The 17,087-nt window shown below is 40.2% G+C and overlaps 1 protein-coding gene across 1 annotated transcript in view; it reads left to right on the top strand.

Moving 5' to 3' along the window:
* LOC119737540 (fas-binding factor 1 homolog) overlaps positions 1-14,166 on the top strand; it is a 29,734-nt gene extending 15,568 nt beyond the window's left edge. Inside the window, exons 19-33 of the mRNA XM_038211975.1 lie at positions 15-181; positions 519-680; positions 1,172-1,369; positions 2,505-2,605; positions 3,689-3,895; positions 4,420-4,527; positions 5,465-5,604; positions 6,253-6,371; positions 7,760-7,882; positions 8,668-8,811; positions 8,948-9,166; positions 11,116-11,253; positions 11,837-11,939; positions 12,310-12,503; positions 12,832-14,166. Of these exons, the coding sequence (XP_038067903.1) occupies positions 15-181; positions 519-680; positions 1,172-1,369; positions 2,505-2,605; positions 3,689-3,895; positions 4,420-4,527; positions 5,465-5,604; positions 6,253-6,371; positions 7,760-7,882; positions 8,668-8,811; positions 8,948-9,166; positions 11,116-11,253; positions 11,837-11,939; positions 12,310-12,503; positions 12,832-12,915 (2,207 nt within the window). The 3' untranslated portion in view covers positions 12,916-14,166. The remainder of the gene's footprint in view (positions 1-14; positions 182-518; positions 681-1,171; positions 1,370-2,504; positions 2,606-3,688; positions 3,896-4,419; positions 4,528-5,464; positions 5,605-6,252; positions 6,372-7,759; positions 7,883-8,667; positions 8,812-8,947; positions 9,167-11,115; positions 11,254-11,836; positions 11,940-12,309; positions 12,504-12,831) is intronic.
* The last annotated feature ends 2,921 nt before the right edge of the window (positions 14,167-17,087 follow it).

Here is a 17,087-nt window from a genome sequence, read left to right as displayed (position 1 = left end):
GTACCCTCCTGCAGGAGCCAAGAAAGAGCCGCAGTGGCGCCAGCAGATGAGACAAAAACAGCAGCAGCAAGACAGGACAGACAGACAGCAACTCAGCAGCAGTGGTGGGACAGGGCCCGGTGTTTCAAACTTTGATGAGCAGCAGGCTGCCATGCAGTCTGCAGATATCAGGCAGCAGCAGGTTGGTGTCAACTTCAGTGATTCAAAAACCAGAAAAGATGAAGCGATTGGGCCAGACACTAGTCCATGATATGCTGCTGTGGGGGGATCGCCACACCTCCTCCACAGCGAGTCTGTTACCTTCCCAGCATTGAATAATTCCGGTACCCATTTAACACCTGGGTTGAAAGGAGTAATTGAGGTAAAACGCCTTACTCAAGGGCACAACATGCATGGCCACGGCGGGGCTGGAACCCACAATCTCACGTTCATGAGGCCTGTGCTCTACCGCTAGACCACACGTGCCCTCAGGTGACTGAGGAATTCTTTTCAATTAGTTTCTGTTCCTTTTATTTCAGCCTTCCAACCCTCTCGCGTCAGCCACCCACCCCAGCTCTCTCCCAGGTTACACCCCGATGCCAACCCAGCCTCAACAGCAGACCCTGCCAGCCAGCACGGCCTGGCAGGAGCAGCTAGAGAGAAGCCAGCAAGAACTGGACCAAGCCTTGAAACAGCAGCAGGTATGCGGAACCACGACAGGCATTTATCTGTGACCCTCCTGCACAAAAACAGTCACTTGGACCAAGTTTTGAAAACTAGGATTTTGGGCTCAGTGGAAAGGACATTGAATAAGCTGATGTATAGAATGTTGGAGTCTGACAAAATCTGACGGAGTTATAGCTTTTTTCTGTTTCCAATTTTTAGGCCTTAAAAGGTTTTTAAAACATCCAGAAATTTGTTGTTCAAGTTTCCCAAAATGATGAAGTTCTTAAGAAATTTACAAATCAACTTCAGTGAAAGTGAAATATGTTCATTATTCTTGCTTCTAACGCCCATATCTAACTTTTGATAATTTTTCCTGTACGATGTATTATAGGCTATATCTGAAAATACAGCCTTGTGACTTCCAACCGGTTTTGTGCTGCAGTTTCTGTTTATTTTATGTTGCATGGTCATGGTTGGGATATGACGTCTATTTTTTTTTAACATTTAATCATAATTTTTCTCCCAGGCCGAGTGGGCAAGCCAGCAGCAAGCACTACAGCAGCAGCTGCAGCAGCAGCAGCAGCAAGCGATGCAGCAGCAGCTGCAGATGCAGGAGGCGTTGCTGAAAGCTCAGACAGCGCCCTCTATGTCTACGCTGCTGCCAACGTCAGGAGCGAGCCCACTCATGATGCCCGGTCTGACGAGCTACGGTTTGGAAGGAAAGGTCAGTTGTAAAACATGTATAACTTAACTAATCAGAGAGTAAAATTGATATCGGGTTGACCAAAGAATTTCACTGTAGCTGGATTTGAACCCGTGACTTCTGAATTACCATACTGGTGCTCTACCAAATGAACTATGCAGCCCTATGTGAACGATCTCCCAGATTGTGAATGTTGGTAACGATAGAACCATGTTTTTCCATGTATACCATGTGTGCCAGGGATCACGTCTAAAATCATGTTAGCGACATTAGCAATGTGGCCCAATTTCATGGCGCTGCTAAGCAAACATAATTTGCTAAGCACAAAAACAGCCTGGCTTATAAAAGCAGTTTACCAGACAAAACTCCATGTGATTTTCGTGCTATTGCAAACAACAGCTGAATACGGAGTTTTGGCTGGTAACCTGCTTTTATAAGCCAGACTTTTTGTGCTTAGCGGCGCTGTAAAATTGGCCCCTGCAAATGACACTCGGGAGTCACTCGGAGAGGATACAGCTTTTATAAGAAATCACCAAATAAACTACAAAAAGAGAACTTGACTGATATTTAATCAATATAAAGTTCATGGCGCTGCTAAGCAAACATAATTTGCTAAGCACAAAAACAGCCTGGCTTATAAAAGCAGTTTACCAGACAAAACTCCATGTGATTTTCGTGCTATTGCAAACAACAGCTGAATATGGAGTTTTGGCTGGTAACCTGCTTTTATAAGCCAGACTTTTTGTGCTTAGCGGCGCTGTAAAATTGGCCCCTGCAAATGACACTCGGGAGTCACTCAGAGAGGATACAGCTTTTATAAGAAATCACCAAATAAACTACAAAGGGAAGTTGACTGATATTTAACCAGTATGAGGATGAAGAAATAAATTGGATCCTAAAAAATGTCATTGTCTTTTTTAAGGGGTTGTAGTCACAAGCGGTAAACCAAATTGTACCACATGTGTTTTTTCTCGAGTGTTCTGTCGGTTTCCGTCACTAATCTAAAACTGGACATTTCTGCGTTGTCTTCTTTCTCTAGGTTTCTATCTATAGGCTTTTTGAGCCACAGTGACTGTGAACTTTTAAAGAAAACCCTCAGCGAAATTCAACAATGCTAGATGAACACTCAGATTATTTTTTTTATTCAAATGTTCAGATTCACCAGCTTGAAGCAGAGAAGCGTCGTCTTGAAGCCGAGTTGCAGGCTGTGCAGCAGGCACATCATCAGCAGAAAACCGCCCTGGAAAATGCACACAAGTATGCAATATAAACCACTATTGGCAGATATCAAAATAACAATTGAACCGGTGTATGGTTCACCAAGAACTAGGGACCTATTTTATCGTGCTGGAAAGTACAACAATTTTGTGATGCATAAAAAACATCTGCTTAGCAGAACCGTGCAGTCATCTCATACGATCATGTTATACAGGGTGAGTAAAAAAAAACGAAACCGAAATGTCGGGACCATTGTTTTAGTGAAGTTCTGAATGTAGCACTTTTAGAATCTGGGATATGAAAGCTCAATTCGTAAGCTTTCTTTTAGTACAAGAATCATTCAAATCACTCAGGTACTTTTCAAGTTATGGACTTTTAAACACAAGAACCGTTTTAAAGTTCTGTCCACGGACCACAAAAAGGGTAAGTGTTCTTTCAGCAAAACGAAAACAAATCACATAGGGATGTGTGTGAATTGTTTTCGTTTTGCTGATAGAACGCACACCTTTTGTGTGATCCGTGGACAGAACTTTAAAACGGTGGTTGTGTTTAAAATTCCATAACTTGAAAAGTACATAAGTGATTTGAATGATTCCTGTTCTAAAAGAAAGCTTATGAATTGGGCTTTCATATCCTAGACTTTGAAAGTGCTACATGCAGAACCTCATTAAAACAATAGTCCCGACATTTGGGTTTCGTGTTTTTTCACCCTGTACAGTGGCATTCATTTTGTTTGTAATAGGTTCGCAGCTTGTATTTAGGTAACTATAAATTTGCTTCAAATTGTTTTTTTCTGCCTAGCACTGAAACTGAAATTTAAAAAATCACGATGTATAATCTGTCATCGTATATATTTTTTGATTGCAAGCTTAAAAAAAAATGGATTCCTACAAAATATTGAATTACCACAATACAATGTATATAGGTTAAATGTTCATTCTTTACTGACAAACTACATAAAACAGTCATCAAAGCGTGCCGACAGTAACACTTCTTGTGTGTCACACAGCAAGAGTCAAGTGAAATTGTCTGCAAGTTTGTTATTTTTTATATGAGTATGGTGGTATTCCTGCAATTTCCAATTTTTCTCTCTGAATTTGACCGATACTTTGTTCCCTGCAGAGACTACGTTCAGCTCCTAGAGGAGTCATCTGGCCGTCGTGAGACCAGGCTTCGTCAGGAACACACGTCAGCGCTGCAGCAATACGAACAGCGACTCAAGCAGCTGCAGGAAGACCAGGCAGCTCAGCAGCAGCAACAGCAGCAGCGAGTGCAGCAGATGAACGCCGAGCACAGCAGCCAACTGCAGCAGCTTCAGCAGACCCACAGGTAAAAGTGACATGGATGTGTCATTAAATATCTTGTTTCATCAATGCAAAAGACTTTTCTTGACATTTGAAAATGTTAAGTTTCCTACTCCAAGGACTGTTAAACCCAGACCTCATTATCATTTTGCAAATAAATCTTTCTGGTGCAACATTTCTCTACTTTTTTTGTGAATTGGCCATACTTCTTCCTATTTAAGTGAACTGGAAAATTTTGTCACCAACAAGGTTGTACACCATGATTAGAGTCGGGATCCAGTATTTTTTAATGGGAAGGCTGACATGTTGAAGTCCAGTCCTTTTTTTAGTCAGAGTATATCGCATTTTGTTTGAAAAAAGTAAGAATTAATGAACTGAAAAGATAATGTCTTCTACTTTGCAAAATGTTGTCTGTTAATATTGTATTAATAATTATAACTTGTGCTGTTTAATTTGATTTTCCATAATAATGATTTTAATCTTGTTTCATTCCTTCAAATCAATTTAAAATAGTTACGAGAAGAAAATTATTTCATTTTGTCTGCTTAGGCTTGCCATGGATGCTGTTCAGCAGCAGCATGAGCAGCAGCTGCAGCAGGTCAAGCTAGCCATGCAGCGAGAGATGGAGGCGCTACACAACACACAGACGCACAGCAAGTAAGTTCTCCCCATTCGCATCCCCAAGCCATAAAGCAGAAAACAGGGCTCCCATTTCAAAAGGCAAAAATTAATAAAGGTAGTAGGCCCATTGTATCTGGGATTTGTTGCAGAATTCTGAAAAATTGTGCGGAAATTCTCGAAATTAAATTATCCGTTTGTAAATGGTGCTTATAACTTCATCACAGAGACAGTCTGGGGAAGTTGTTCAGGATTCTACAACAAATAACTGATACGATGGCGTTTCAAACGTTTCTGCAACTCATCCCAGAAATTTAATTAAATGAGTCCTTATGGCATTAGGCCACCAAAAAAAAGTCTCCGGTTTCTGGTATGGAGCTTGCCCAAAAAGTGGTGCGGCGACGCGGCTTTTTTTTTTTTTTTTTACCTGATTTTTTTCCTTCAAATGTCGGCTGTTGACTGCAAATGGTGCCTGACTAAACTTAGTGCAAATATATGGGAGTCCAGAGAGGCCACATAAAGCTTATTCTCGACCATAACCCAATCTAAAAACACGTTAAAATTGTGCAGCAGCAGGATTCCAGTCAAACCAGTGAGTTTGGCGGTTTTGAGTCATCATCTTTCATTGAAAAAAAAAACTTTTTCATTTTGCCGACGCGCATGGCTACGGCGACGCGCGCACATACCAGAAACCGGAGACTTTTTTTTTTTGCCTTAGAGGTAGTGTGCTGTGCTTTAAGGGTGTGGTATAGCACCTCTCCGCCCCCCCCCCCCCTCGAAATATTCAAATTGAATTGCTGATTTCATAGCCTTATCTAAATTGTGAGCTTTCTCCTGAAGCATAAAAATGGCTGATGATAAGAAGCATCAACAATTTTCAAATTTTTGATTTCGGAGCCTCCCTGTTTTTCTTTCAACAGCATTAACATGTTCAATTCCCCAAGATCATTTTTAATTGATTGGTCCTATTTTGCAGGTCACTACAAGCTGTTGTTGACCAGGTCCAGTCAGCCAGCAAGGAGCTTGGCAGCCTACAGAGTCAGGTACATGGCCAGCATCACAGCCAGCTGGAACAACGGTCTGTGGAACTCAGAGAGAAAGACCAACAACTGCAAGGTAGGCATCTAGCAAACCATTTCTATGCTTAATTCTTATTACACTGCCACATGTACAAAACATTATTTATATCTTGTTGGTACAAAGCCTGTTCATTTTGTTAATGGCAAGTCGGATTTGTGTTTGTATCGTTTGAATCTCATTCGAAGATTATTAAGTTGTTGTTTGCTTCTTAAATGATCTTCTTGAAATGCGTGTTTTCATTCCTTGTGGATGTAGGTGTCAGTGTTTAATTAAAACGAGACTGGATTTCACAAATTTTTAGCATCAAAGTTTCATATTCCTGAAATCCTGATTATTTACGGTGGCATGGGTGGCGCAGTGCATAAAGCACCCACGCCTCTAACCGCTGTGGCCTGGGTTCGATTCCCAGCTCGAGTCGTATGTGAGTCAAGTTGTTCGTTGATTCTCTCCTGTGGCATGGGTTTTTTTTCTCCGGGTTCTCCAGTTTCCTCCCTTGGAAAAACGTAACACTTTCGATCTGGCTGTGCTCCGTGGTCAGACATGGGTCATATTGCAGCTGCCCAAGGCACCTTTTCATGCCTTCGGCTCGACCACGTTGTAGCTGCATCCTTCACAATTCAGCTTCTGCTGCGAATAAGGACAATTAGCCCCCAAATTTCTTTACTTATTTATTGTATTTTCTAGCCTTGGAGAAGCGTCTAGCTGATAAACAAGAGGAGATGAATGACGAGAGAGCCAGGCTAGAGGCGCTGGTCAGCCGACTGGAGGCCCACATCCGACAGCAAAACACTCAATTGGATGAGGTAAATGCTTCACCTACTTAGTACCTTAAGATGTAGGGGTGTCTGCTCCTACTGTACTTTTTCTGGTATTAGGCCCAAAAAAAGTCTCCGGTTTCTGGTATGAAGCTTGCCCCCAAAGTGGTGCGGCGCCGCGGCTTTTTTTTTTTGTGACTATTTTTTTCCTTCAAATGGCGGCTGATGACTGCAAATGATGGCCGACTAAATTTAGTGCAAAATGTATGGGAGCCCAGAGTGGCCACATAAAGCTTATACTCGATCGTAACCCCATCAAAAAACACGTTACAATTGTGCAGCAGCAGGATTCCAGTCAAACCAGTGAGTTTGACGGTTTTGAGACATCATCTTACAGTGAAAAAAAAACTTTTAAATTTTGCCGATGCGCATGGCTACGCGACGCGCGCGCATACCAGAAACCGGAGACTTTTTTTTTTGTGGCCTTAACACTACTTTTTTTTTGCAGATCCTTTGTGAGTTTTTCACCTGATGTCTGGTGCACATTTTGACCTGTTTTTATTAGAACGTACCATTCTCAGCAAATGTCATATTTTCAAATGCAGATTTTGTGTTGACCAATTTTACTCTGGGACAATTCCAGCCTTATGCTACGTCCGTGACAGAGCTGTTCAGTGAATAAACTTGAAAATGTATTTTTTTAAATATTTTACATCCATTATCTAGTTATGATTAAGCAGATTACAGACTAGGAGATTTGGATCTTTCTCTGAATCATGAATTAGATATCGTGGTTTGTCACAGATATTTCACTTCCTGTCATAATCATGCTGGAATAAGCCATTTGCGAGTGACCTATTCCCTTTGGGATTTGAATTTGAAAAACATGTGGTACACTGACTTGCTCAGAACGCTTGGCACATTTTAACTTTGAATTCTCCTGACCAAAGACACTGTTGCTAATCACATGATTCGGGGCAAGCTCTTGGATAGTTACGTAAGAGACGCTCAGCATCAATACATCGCTCACAATGGGTGAGAATGGCACAAAGACACCAGACCATGCCAGAGCTGGGGGTTGCTAGTATAAGGCTTGCCCCGAATCACGTGATATAGTAACAGTCTCTTTGGACGGGAGAATGCAAAGTTGGAACGTGCAAAGCATTAGATTCAGTCAGCGCTCCAGATTTTATTCAAATTAAACTCGCAAATGGCCTATTACCCAAAATCGTTGATTTTGTGTACATGGATGTCCATACATGCATACAAAAATTCCATCAAATTTGTCATTGGACGACCAAGAACAGCCTGTCATAGCTAAGAATGCTGCTCGCTGCCACCTGCAATAACACCTGCTCCTAATGGAATATTCAAGAAGAGACAGGAACCAATTTCAGGATGCATCTTTACTGAAATGAAATGTTGTGCTCTTCCAGGAGAGATTTCGTCTGCGTCAGGAGCAGAGTAAGTTGAGCAGCCTTCAGAGAGCTACTGAGGAGGAGCGTAAGCTAGCGGCAGAGCAGCTGGCCTCCCAACAGGCCTCACTCCAACATGCCAAGGTGTGTTTGTATGAAAAGAAGTTCAGAAATATTACACTGGATGTTCCACAGATATCAATCATGTGGTGGTTAATCAATTTTGCCAACAACAAAATGAAAAAAAAAATCCCAAGTGTAAACGCTTCCAAGACTTAAAAAATTCAAAGACTAAAAATCCTAACATTGAAAATTTCCAAGATTGGAAAAAAAAATCAGATTGATCAAATTCCCAAGATAGAAAAGAACTGAGATTATTAAAAACTCCATATCCCCAAATCCCAGGAGAAAAAAATATCCAAGGACTTTATGAGCAAAAAAATCCAAAGATTATAAAATACCAAGAGCAAAAAATCTCAAGATTTAAAAAGCCCAACAGCAAAAAATGCCAAGATTTAACGAATCCCAGAAGTACAAAAATCCCAAGAGTGAAAATCCCAAAATTGTAAAAAAATCTCTGATTTCAAATATTCCCAAGATAGAAAAACCACAAGATTGAAAACTCCCAAGATCCATATCCCCTAATCCCAAAATGGAAAAAAAAATCCCAAGATGAAAAATTGGAAAAACTTTTATTGAAACAAAATTCCAAGATCCATTTCCCTAAATCCCAAGATGAAAAAAATTCCCAAAAGCCAAAAAATCCTGAGACTTTTGAAAAAATCCCAAAATCCAAACATTTATCTCGTGATCCAAACAAATCCCAATATCAAAAAATCCCAAGAACCAAAAAATTCCCAAGATCAAAATAATCCCTAGATAAAAAATCCCACATTTCAGCAAATATGTTTCTTAATTTGGTTTCTTAGGATGCCATTCTGGATGATCAGAAGACTATCATGTCTCAGTGTCTGGAGGAACGCAAGGCCCTGGCAGCCGAGAGAGCCCAAGTGGCTGCGGCTAGGAGACAACTGGAGACATCGCTTCAGGAACAGGCCAACAAAGCCATGCAGGTAGGTCTCTAGCCACTCCATTCTCCAAAGCCTAGTCACATGCCAAATACATCCAGTTTAGCCGGTTTTTGCTTAGCAAATATCTTACCTGCTTAGCAGGTTCATGAACTTGATCGCCCGTGTCATTCCCATCCAGGTGGGCGCGGAGCAGGAAGGCAAGCTAGAGACCTTAGCCGGCGAGCGCAGCCAGCTGACCGCCCAGGCTGCGTCGCTGCAGCAGCAGCAGCAGGCCTTACAGCAGGAGAAGGAGCAGCTGTCACAGCGACGGCAGGAGCTAGACAGCGAGCAGCGGCGACTGCAGCAGCTGGCCGAGACGTTGCGACAACGCTCGCAGCAGATACAGGAGACTGTCACGGTATTGATACAAGTTTTCTTAACAAGTTTACAAGTTTTCTTTAAAAAATATCTAGAATAATGAAATTTTTGGTGTTACGCACAATGGATGCCTGATGCTCAAGGCTCCAGGTTGCTGGGTTTTTTAAAAATTATTTAGGGCCCGAAAGTCAAAAAGATGAAAGTTGCGACTTTCTTAAAGATGTTCTCCCAAGCTATTTGAATTTCACAATGAACAAAATAGCTTTGTTCTTCACTTGCTAGTTTCCTAGCATTTAAAAATACTCACTTTTGAACGAGACATGAAACAATCAAACAAATGAAACAATCTACCAACATATATAGTTATTGAATTATTTCTTTACCAAATTCGAAATATTTGCAGCCCGACATTAATACGGCTCTTGCAGGCCTGGTCCATTTGAAAGCCCTGTTTCAGATGAGTTGCAGATGCCGAAAATCAGAAGAAAGTTTGTTTTTTTTCCGTTAAAACAAAACATACAAATTGTAAATTCGCTCGAAGAAAAAAACTCCTTTATATCTTTAATGTTCTGCTGCTGTGAGGCAGATAAAGTGTTACAAGAGTGACATACATGAGGAAGATACCGATATCAATTTGATATTGATATCAGTTTCACTTTATCAGGGGGTGTTCAGACTAGAGAGGAGAGGCAGCCAGGACAATAGAAGCTGAGCAAGCCCGGTGACATTCATATCAATTTGATATCGATATTTTGGAAAAAAAGGTAAAGGGGACGAACCTGTGTTCACAGGAACAGAGTGCCCATCTCTCTTTCATTAGCGATTGGGCCAGACTCAATATAATGCTGCTGCTGTGGGGGGATCGCCACACCTCCTCCACAGTGAGTCTGTTCCCTTCCCAGCATTGAATAATGCCGGTACCCATTTAACACCTGGGTTGAGACAATAGAGGCTGAGTATAGCACCAGAGCCATGTATATCAATTTAATATCAATACTGATTTTATTTATCAGGAGGGTGTTCAGGCTAGGGAGGAGGGGCAGTCGGCCTTACAGGCAGCCAGGACGATAGAAGCTGAGCAAGATACTAGAGACAAACATATCAATTTAATATCAATATTGATTCCATTTATCAGGAGGGTGTTCAGGCTAGGGAGGAGGGGCAGTCGGCCTTACAGGCAGCCAGGACGATAGAAGCTGAGCAAGATACCAGAGACAAACATATCAATTTAATATCAATATTGATTCCATTTATCAGGAGGGTGTTCAGGCTAGGGAGGAGGGGCAGTCGGCCTTAGAGGCAGCCAGGACGATAGAAGCTGAGCAAGTACCAGAGACAAACATATCAATTTAATATCAATATTGATTCCATTTATCAGGAGGGTGTTCAGGCTAGGGAGGAGGGGCAGTCGGCCTTACAGGCAGCCAGGACGATAGAAGCTGAGCAAGATACCGGAGACAAGCATGTCAATTTAATATCAATATTGATTCCATTTATCAGGAGGGTGTTCAGGCTGGGGAGGAGGGGCAGTCGGCCTTACAGGCAGCCAGGACGATAGAAGCTGAGCAAGATACCAGAGACAAACATATCAATTTAATATCAATATTGATTCCATTTATCAGGAGGGTGTTCAGGCTAGGGAGGAGGGGCAGTCGGCCTTACAGGCAGCCAGGACGATAGAAGCTGAGCAAGATACCAGAGACAAACATAGCAATTTAATATCAATATTGATTCCATTTATCAGGAGGGTGTTCAGGCTAGGGAGGAGGGGCAGTCGGCCTTACAGGCAGCCAGGACGATAGAAGCTGAGCAAGATACCGGAGCCATGCATATCAATTTCATATCAATATTGATTCCATTTATCAGGAGGGTGTTCAGGCTAGGGAGGAGGGGCAGTCGGCCTTACAGGCAGCCAGGACGATAGAAGCTGAGCAAGATACCGGAGACAAGCATGTCAATTTAATATCAATATTCAATTCCATTCATCAGGAGGGTGTTCAGGCTAGGGAGGATGGGCAGTCGGCCTTACAGGCAGCCAGGACGATAGAAGCTGAGCAATCTACAAGAGAGATGAATTTGCAGAGTCAGACTCAGACATTACGGGCGACACAGAGACAAATCGCACAGGTGAGATAGGAAGCCGTAATATGTTTTGTTGAAAACTCTGGATTTGGAATCTTTATAAGATAAGGCCAAAAAAAAAAATTACTCGGTCTCTGGTCAGCGTGCCCGTCGATTTTAATCATGCGCGTCAACCTTTTTTTTCTTTAAATCAACACGGAAGCTACAACAGCGCCCTCTATTGCCGCACCTACTAAAATTTTTGTACCAAGGAGCACCAAGGAATGGGGAAATTGCACCAAGGCAAATGATGAAGGGCACCAAGGCAAATGATGGAGGACACCAATGTATAATGAGGACACAAGAAAGCAAAATAGTACCCACCTTGTCTGTACAATTCAAGCTTGGGGAAAAAAAAAAAAAAAAAAAACACGTCGCCGCATCAATTCCGGAACTTCGGTCTGACCAGAGACCGACTATTTTTTTTTTGGCCTAAGTGAGAGATATTATACCTTTGGGTCTTTGGGAATCTTGCTACAATCTGAAGTACGTGTAAGAACAAATTTCTTGACTTGTGGATTGACCCTAATTTGATGCGGGATTCCTTGAAAACTCCTGCTATCCTTTTGACTTGCATTGTTTCGTTCAGGAGCGTTTGGATCTGGCTCGTGAGCAGAGGAACCTGGAGAGACTACGTGGGTCCCTACGCTGCCAGATGTGTGGAGGCCCAGTCCCATCACCAAAAACACCAGGTGAGCGATATCTTATATCGACCATAACCATGAGCAAAATGGACAGTTGTGGCCGGTTTTTCTTGCCATAAATTCTTACAGAAAGGCAAACTGTTCAGGCCAACCAACCACACAACCACAATTTCAAAGAAGTGGTGCTTAATTGTGCATTTTCCTATATTTTGAGCTTCAATTTGCCTGTTAATATTTAAAGTTGGATAGGGAAGTATGACTAATATACTGTATATGAGCTATGAAATCAATACCCTACAGCCTAGTCTAAAGCTGTGTGTGTTGGCCGTGAAGTTTTTTCTGCAACGTGAATACATTGCACTGGGTCTCAATGCTTCTTTTCCAATTTTTTTTCTCTTAGGTGTTTCATCACCACCAGCCTGGTCTACCAACAACCACTTCCGCCAAACACCTCACCTCAATCGGTCAATGCAACTCCCCAGTGACGACAGTCAGTACCCGGAGAGGGAAACAGCGCCCTCTAGAGCCCTGAGCCTGAAGGACGTTGACACCCTCCTGTCCCAGGCAGAGCTGGGCCACAGCCTGAGGGTGTGGAAAGTGGAAGCTGAGAAGGTAACCATGGCAGCCCCGTAACTGAATCCATAGCAACTGTTTAACTGTAACAATGGTAAATTGGTCACTTGGTAACTGTGACCATGTTAACTTTGTTACTGTAACCATGGTAATTCTGTAACTGTAACCATGGGAATTATAGGCTGTAACCATGGTAACAAAAGGTTTTACTGTTACTGTAACCAGGGTTACTGTGTTAACCGTAACCAGATTAACTGTGTAACCATGGTAATTGTGTAACAGTAACCTTGGTAATTATCATTACCAGGTAACTGATTACCCCAAAATCACCCCGACATCAACCGTTTTTTTTTTCTTTCCCCTGTAGGACAAGGAGTTTTTGGAGGAAGAGAGCATTTTCCTGGAAACCTTGAAGACCCCTGTACCGGCCGTGTATATTCAGAAGGCATGAGGTTCAGCTCCTGTGTGGACAATCTAAACTGGGCAGTGCGTTGTCCAAAATCCTGGCAATGCTGAACAGAAGGTATTAGATGAACACACTTAAAATTTACGTGTACAATTTGGCACAGTTGCTGGTCTGCCGAAGAAGATTCTATGGCCAAGGTAAGAGGATATCATTGCATTGGGGTTGATTTAGAATGACTTCAACGACTTTCATCTTTCTGCCCCTGTATTCGGTTTTGCCCTTTATTGATGAATGCTACAAGCACTGTATGCTTTGTGCCTATTAAGAGCATGTGAGAAGCGAAAGACTTCACAACTTTTCCTAGGTGGGACTCAAACTCACGACATCGTGCTTAGTAGTGCAGACGTCTTTCCAAAAGTCCATAAAAACTCCTTTTTTAGCATTTTTCTACCAACCTTTCGATTTAAGTGTAGTTTTACTAGGGGTGTCTGTGTGTGTGTTTGAAAGGGAGGGGTATGTGAAATTTTCTTTAAATTAAACTGACTTTTCGTAATTTACTTTTATGGAAAAAGTATTCAAGGAAAATATTAATTTTCCCCAAGTAACGTGCTTAGAATTTTCCAATGTGATTTTCTCAGGGTCTAGATTTTGTGTAGCTGAAGTAAACAAGATTTTACAGTTTGCTTAGGATTTGCTGAAAATAGGACTATATAGAGAAAAGTTCAAGCTTTTTTTACAGTGTGACATTTCGTATGTATCGGGAATTTCACATGTTATACAACTTTTACTTATTTGTTTGTGCCAGTGTGCAGCTACGGAGGCATATTTGAAATGAAATTTGAAATTTCCCGTTTAACCCTTTTTTCACATTGATGTATTTAATATTTCATGTACATGTATTGGCATATCCTAATTTAATAATATTTATTGTTTACATTAATCAAATTTGTTTGCCCGTGATATATAATTGCATATTGAAATATTACAAGTCCGTCCTTTGAAAAAAAATAAAATTATTAATTGGAATTTGAATTTATATGTGCTATCAACAGTACTTGCCTTAAATAGTACTCAATATTGATAATAGTTACAGTTTCCAGAGAGCAAGACACCAACAACAAATTCTCTTTAATTTTTTTCATTTTTTGTATGTAGATGGTCTTTCTACATGTGTTACATTGTAACTTATAAAATTGCTTGTCTGTAAGAAATACGGCAGATTTTGTCCTCTTTTAACAGTACATGTATTCCATTTTGTAAATTAAGGAAAATTTTATTGCAATTTAGAAAACTTAAGTCACAAACTTTGTCAAAGTACATGCAAGAACCCGATCAGGCCCCTGTGCTCTCACCTGTACAGGGTAAATAAAAAAAAAAGAAACCCAAATTTTTGGATGATGTTTTGCCTGTAGTGAAAGCCCAATCAATGAGCTTTCTTTTAGTACAAGAATCATTCAAATCACTCATGTACTTTTCAAGCTGCGAAAAAAAAAGGGTAAGTGTTCTTTCAGCAAAACAAAAACAATTCACATGCATCCCTATGTGATTTGTTTTCGTATTGCTGAAAGAACACATACTTTTTTGTGATCCGTGGACAGAACTTTAAAACGGTGTTTGTGTTCAAAATTCTACAACTCGAAAAGTACATGAGTGATTTGAATGATTCTTGTACTTAAAAAAGCTCATTGATTGGGCTTTCATATCCTAGATTTTGTAAGTGCTACATGCAGAACTTCATTCAAAAATTGGTCCTGCCATTTGGGTTTCGTTTTTTTTTTACTCACCCTGTACAGGCAAATATTTGAAGAGATACAGAAATAAAACAGTCAATTTGATATTAACAAATGCATGCCACTGTTTTGCATTTTGACTAAGCATGGCATCATCATGACGGCACGTACAGTCCCCACCTGGTTCCCAGAATGCATTGCAGTATATTTTTATTCCTTAACAACCAGACAGGGTGGTTTTATACTCAACACAAAATAAGTGAATTCCAGATACCAGTAATTATATAAAAAAATTGTTTATTGCGCTCTGTGTTATTTACAATGCTGTAGAGATTTAACATGGAGTAAAAAAAACAACATTCAGTGCTACATGGTAGGTGGAACTTTACATCTTACAAAATATTTTCACAAGAAATAGAATTTCAAACAAAACACACTGTAGTACAACATTTCATAATAAAAATCGAAAAATAAGACATTTAGAAAGTATGGGGTCACGGCAACTTTCATATGAACCACTGAATATTAAATAAATATTTTTCCCAAAATACAAACTTACAACAATTCATTGTTTTTTTTCATACATTAATTCAAGACAGTCATTCTTCCAGTTCGTTGAAAAACCACAAATGTCCTTTTGTAAACTATTGGAAATTGTTGTGAATTAATTTGTCTCGGGAGAACATGAAAATAAGATTTAACAGAAACAAGTCAACAGGACAACAAACTTTGCGGCCATTATAAAAGTCGTAGGGAATATTTATTTTTAACTTTGAAAAGTCTTTGAACATCTGCATTGTATCATGTCTTAGAGGTGTACAAATTCCCTTGTAAACTTTTTTTTTCCAATTCTTTCAAATTCAGCTTGGCGTCTAGACAAAAATCTCCAGGGGGTTATGATGATTTAAACAAAATACCCAGGGCCACCAGTTAGGGGATTTCCCAAACAAAACCCCAAGTGTGGTCCCCATAAACCTTTGCCTTCCAACAAAAACATCACAGATAACAGAAACCCATTAGGTTATCTCACAAACACGAAACTACTTGAACTTGGCAAAGAGATGAAGAGTAGTGGCACTATTGAAGCAGAGATGCAAAGTACAGGCACATGCAAAGTACAGGTACATGCAAAGTACATAACAAATTGCTCGTTAGTTTTTAGATGCTAGTTGATGTACTTTTTGTTGCAACTGCTTGTCTACATGTGTACACAATGCAATGAATGCTATTTTTAACTTCCTAAGGAGCGTTTTGCAAACAAGATCGTTTCGGGGAAGATAAAGTGAAACGAACTTTGCAATGTTTTGCCAACATGATTTTTATTTTTAGTGTGCTACATTTCTTGTACAAGTGTGCTCGCTGTTGTAGTGTACTATTTGTACTTGAAGCGTTTTCTGAGGGAGACGAAATATTTTAGTGAAACTATCACAACTGACTTTCTTGAAAATGTCCCAACAATGAGACATACAATAGTTCGATCACTCCAAATTTAATAATTGGGAAATGTTAACAGATTTTTGAAAGATTTTGATGAAATTGATCATGATGACCGCAATATGCGAGCGCAAGTTTTGGGGGTTTCAAGTACATGCAAAGATTGCATACAGAATGAAATTATTGGTACTTACGATGAATATGAAAATTGATACAATCATCAATTGTATTGGCACAGAGGTCTTCGAGTAGATAATTGCAGAAATTGCTCATGAAAAAAAAAATCAGATATTTCCATTATAGCGGCATAAGTGCAATTTCTAAAACTGACTATTAAAATGTTCAAAAAGGAAAAATTATATCTGCTGAAAAGTAATGCCTTGATTGGATTTGTCAATGCAATTTCATATTTTATTTTATTTCAAATGTTGTGCTGTTATGTGCATTCTTCACGCAGCGTACCAGAGAAAAGCAATTATCATCAACCTCATTCAATCCCTAAACTTGACAGAGTGAAGTGCTCAAACTGTTTGCGCAATCATTATCCTCAATCACTGTGCTGAGTAGTACACTTAACACACTTGTTAACGGTGAATGATGTTGTTGTAATGCATTCAAACCAAATCAAACAAGTGAAATACATCATCCACGTTTTAGGTTAAAGATTGACGTGCATACCAATGTGCATAAGAAACCACAAATATAAAGATTTAGGTTCAGGAGTGCCTCATACTCGAAGTGCCTAGGAACACACCACATTTTCCGTTTGAAACAGCCAAAGAAAAAAAAGCAGCTAAGCAGACAATATTAGCTTAGCAAATTTTCAAACTCATCAAAAATCAGCTGGTAACCAATCAGAAGCAATGAGCATCACATGATAGTTTGGCCGGTAACCTGTTTTCGCTAAGCAAATAATTTTTGTGCTAAGAAACTTTCCGTGCTCAGAAGCTCCGTGAAACTGTGATCATTAGGCATTTCTGTATGAGAACATTGGCTTATTCACAACAGGCTTAACAAGGAACAGCCAATTCCAATAGGAACTGGCAGTAAACA

This window comes from Patiria miniata, unplaced genomic scaffold (assembly GCF_015706575.1).
Source record: "Patiria miniata isolate m_02_andy unplaced genomic scaffold, ASM1570657v1 HiC_scaffold_3, whole genome shotgun sequence".
Classification (NCBI taxonomy): Eukaryota; Metazoa; Echinodermata; class Asteroidea; order Valvatida; family Asterinidae; genus Patiria; species Patiria miniata.
Note: the sequence above shows the minus strand (reverse complement) of the source record. Positions and strands in the feature narration are given on the sequence as shown.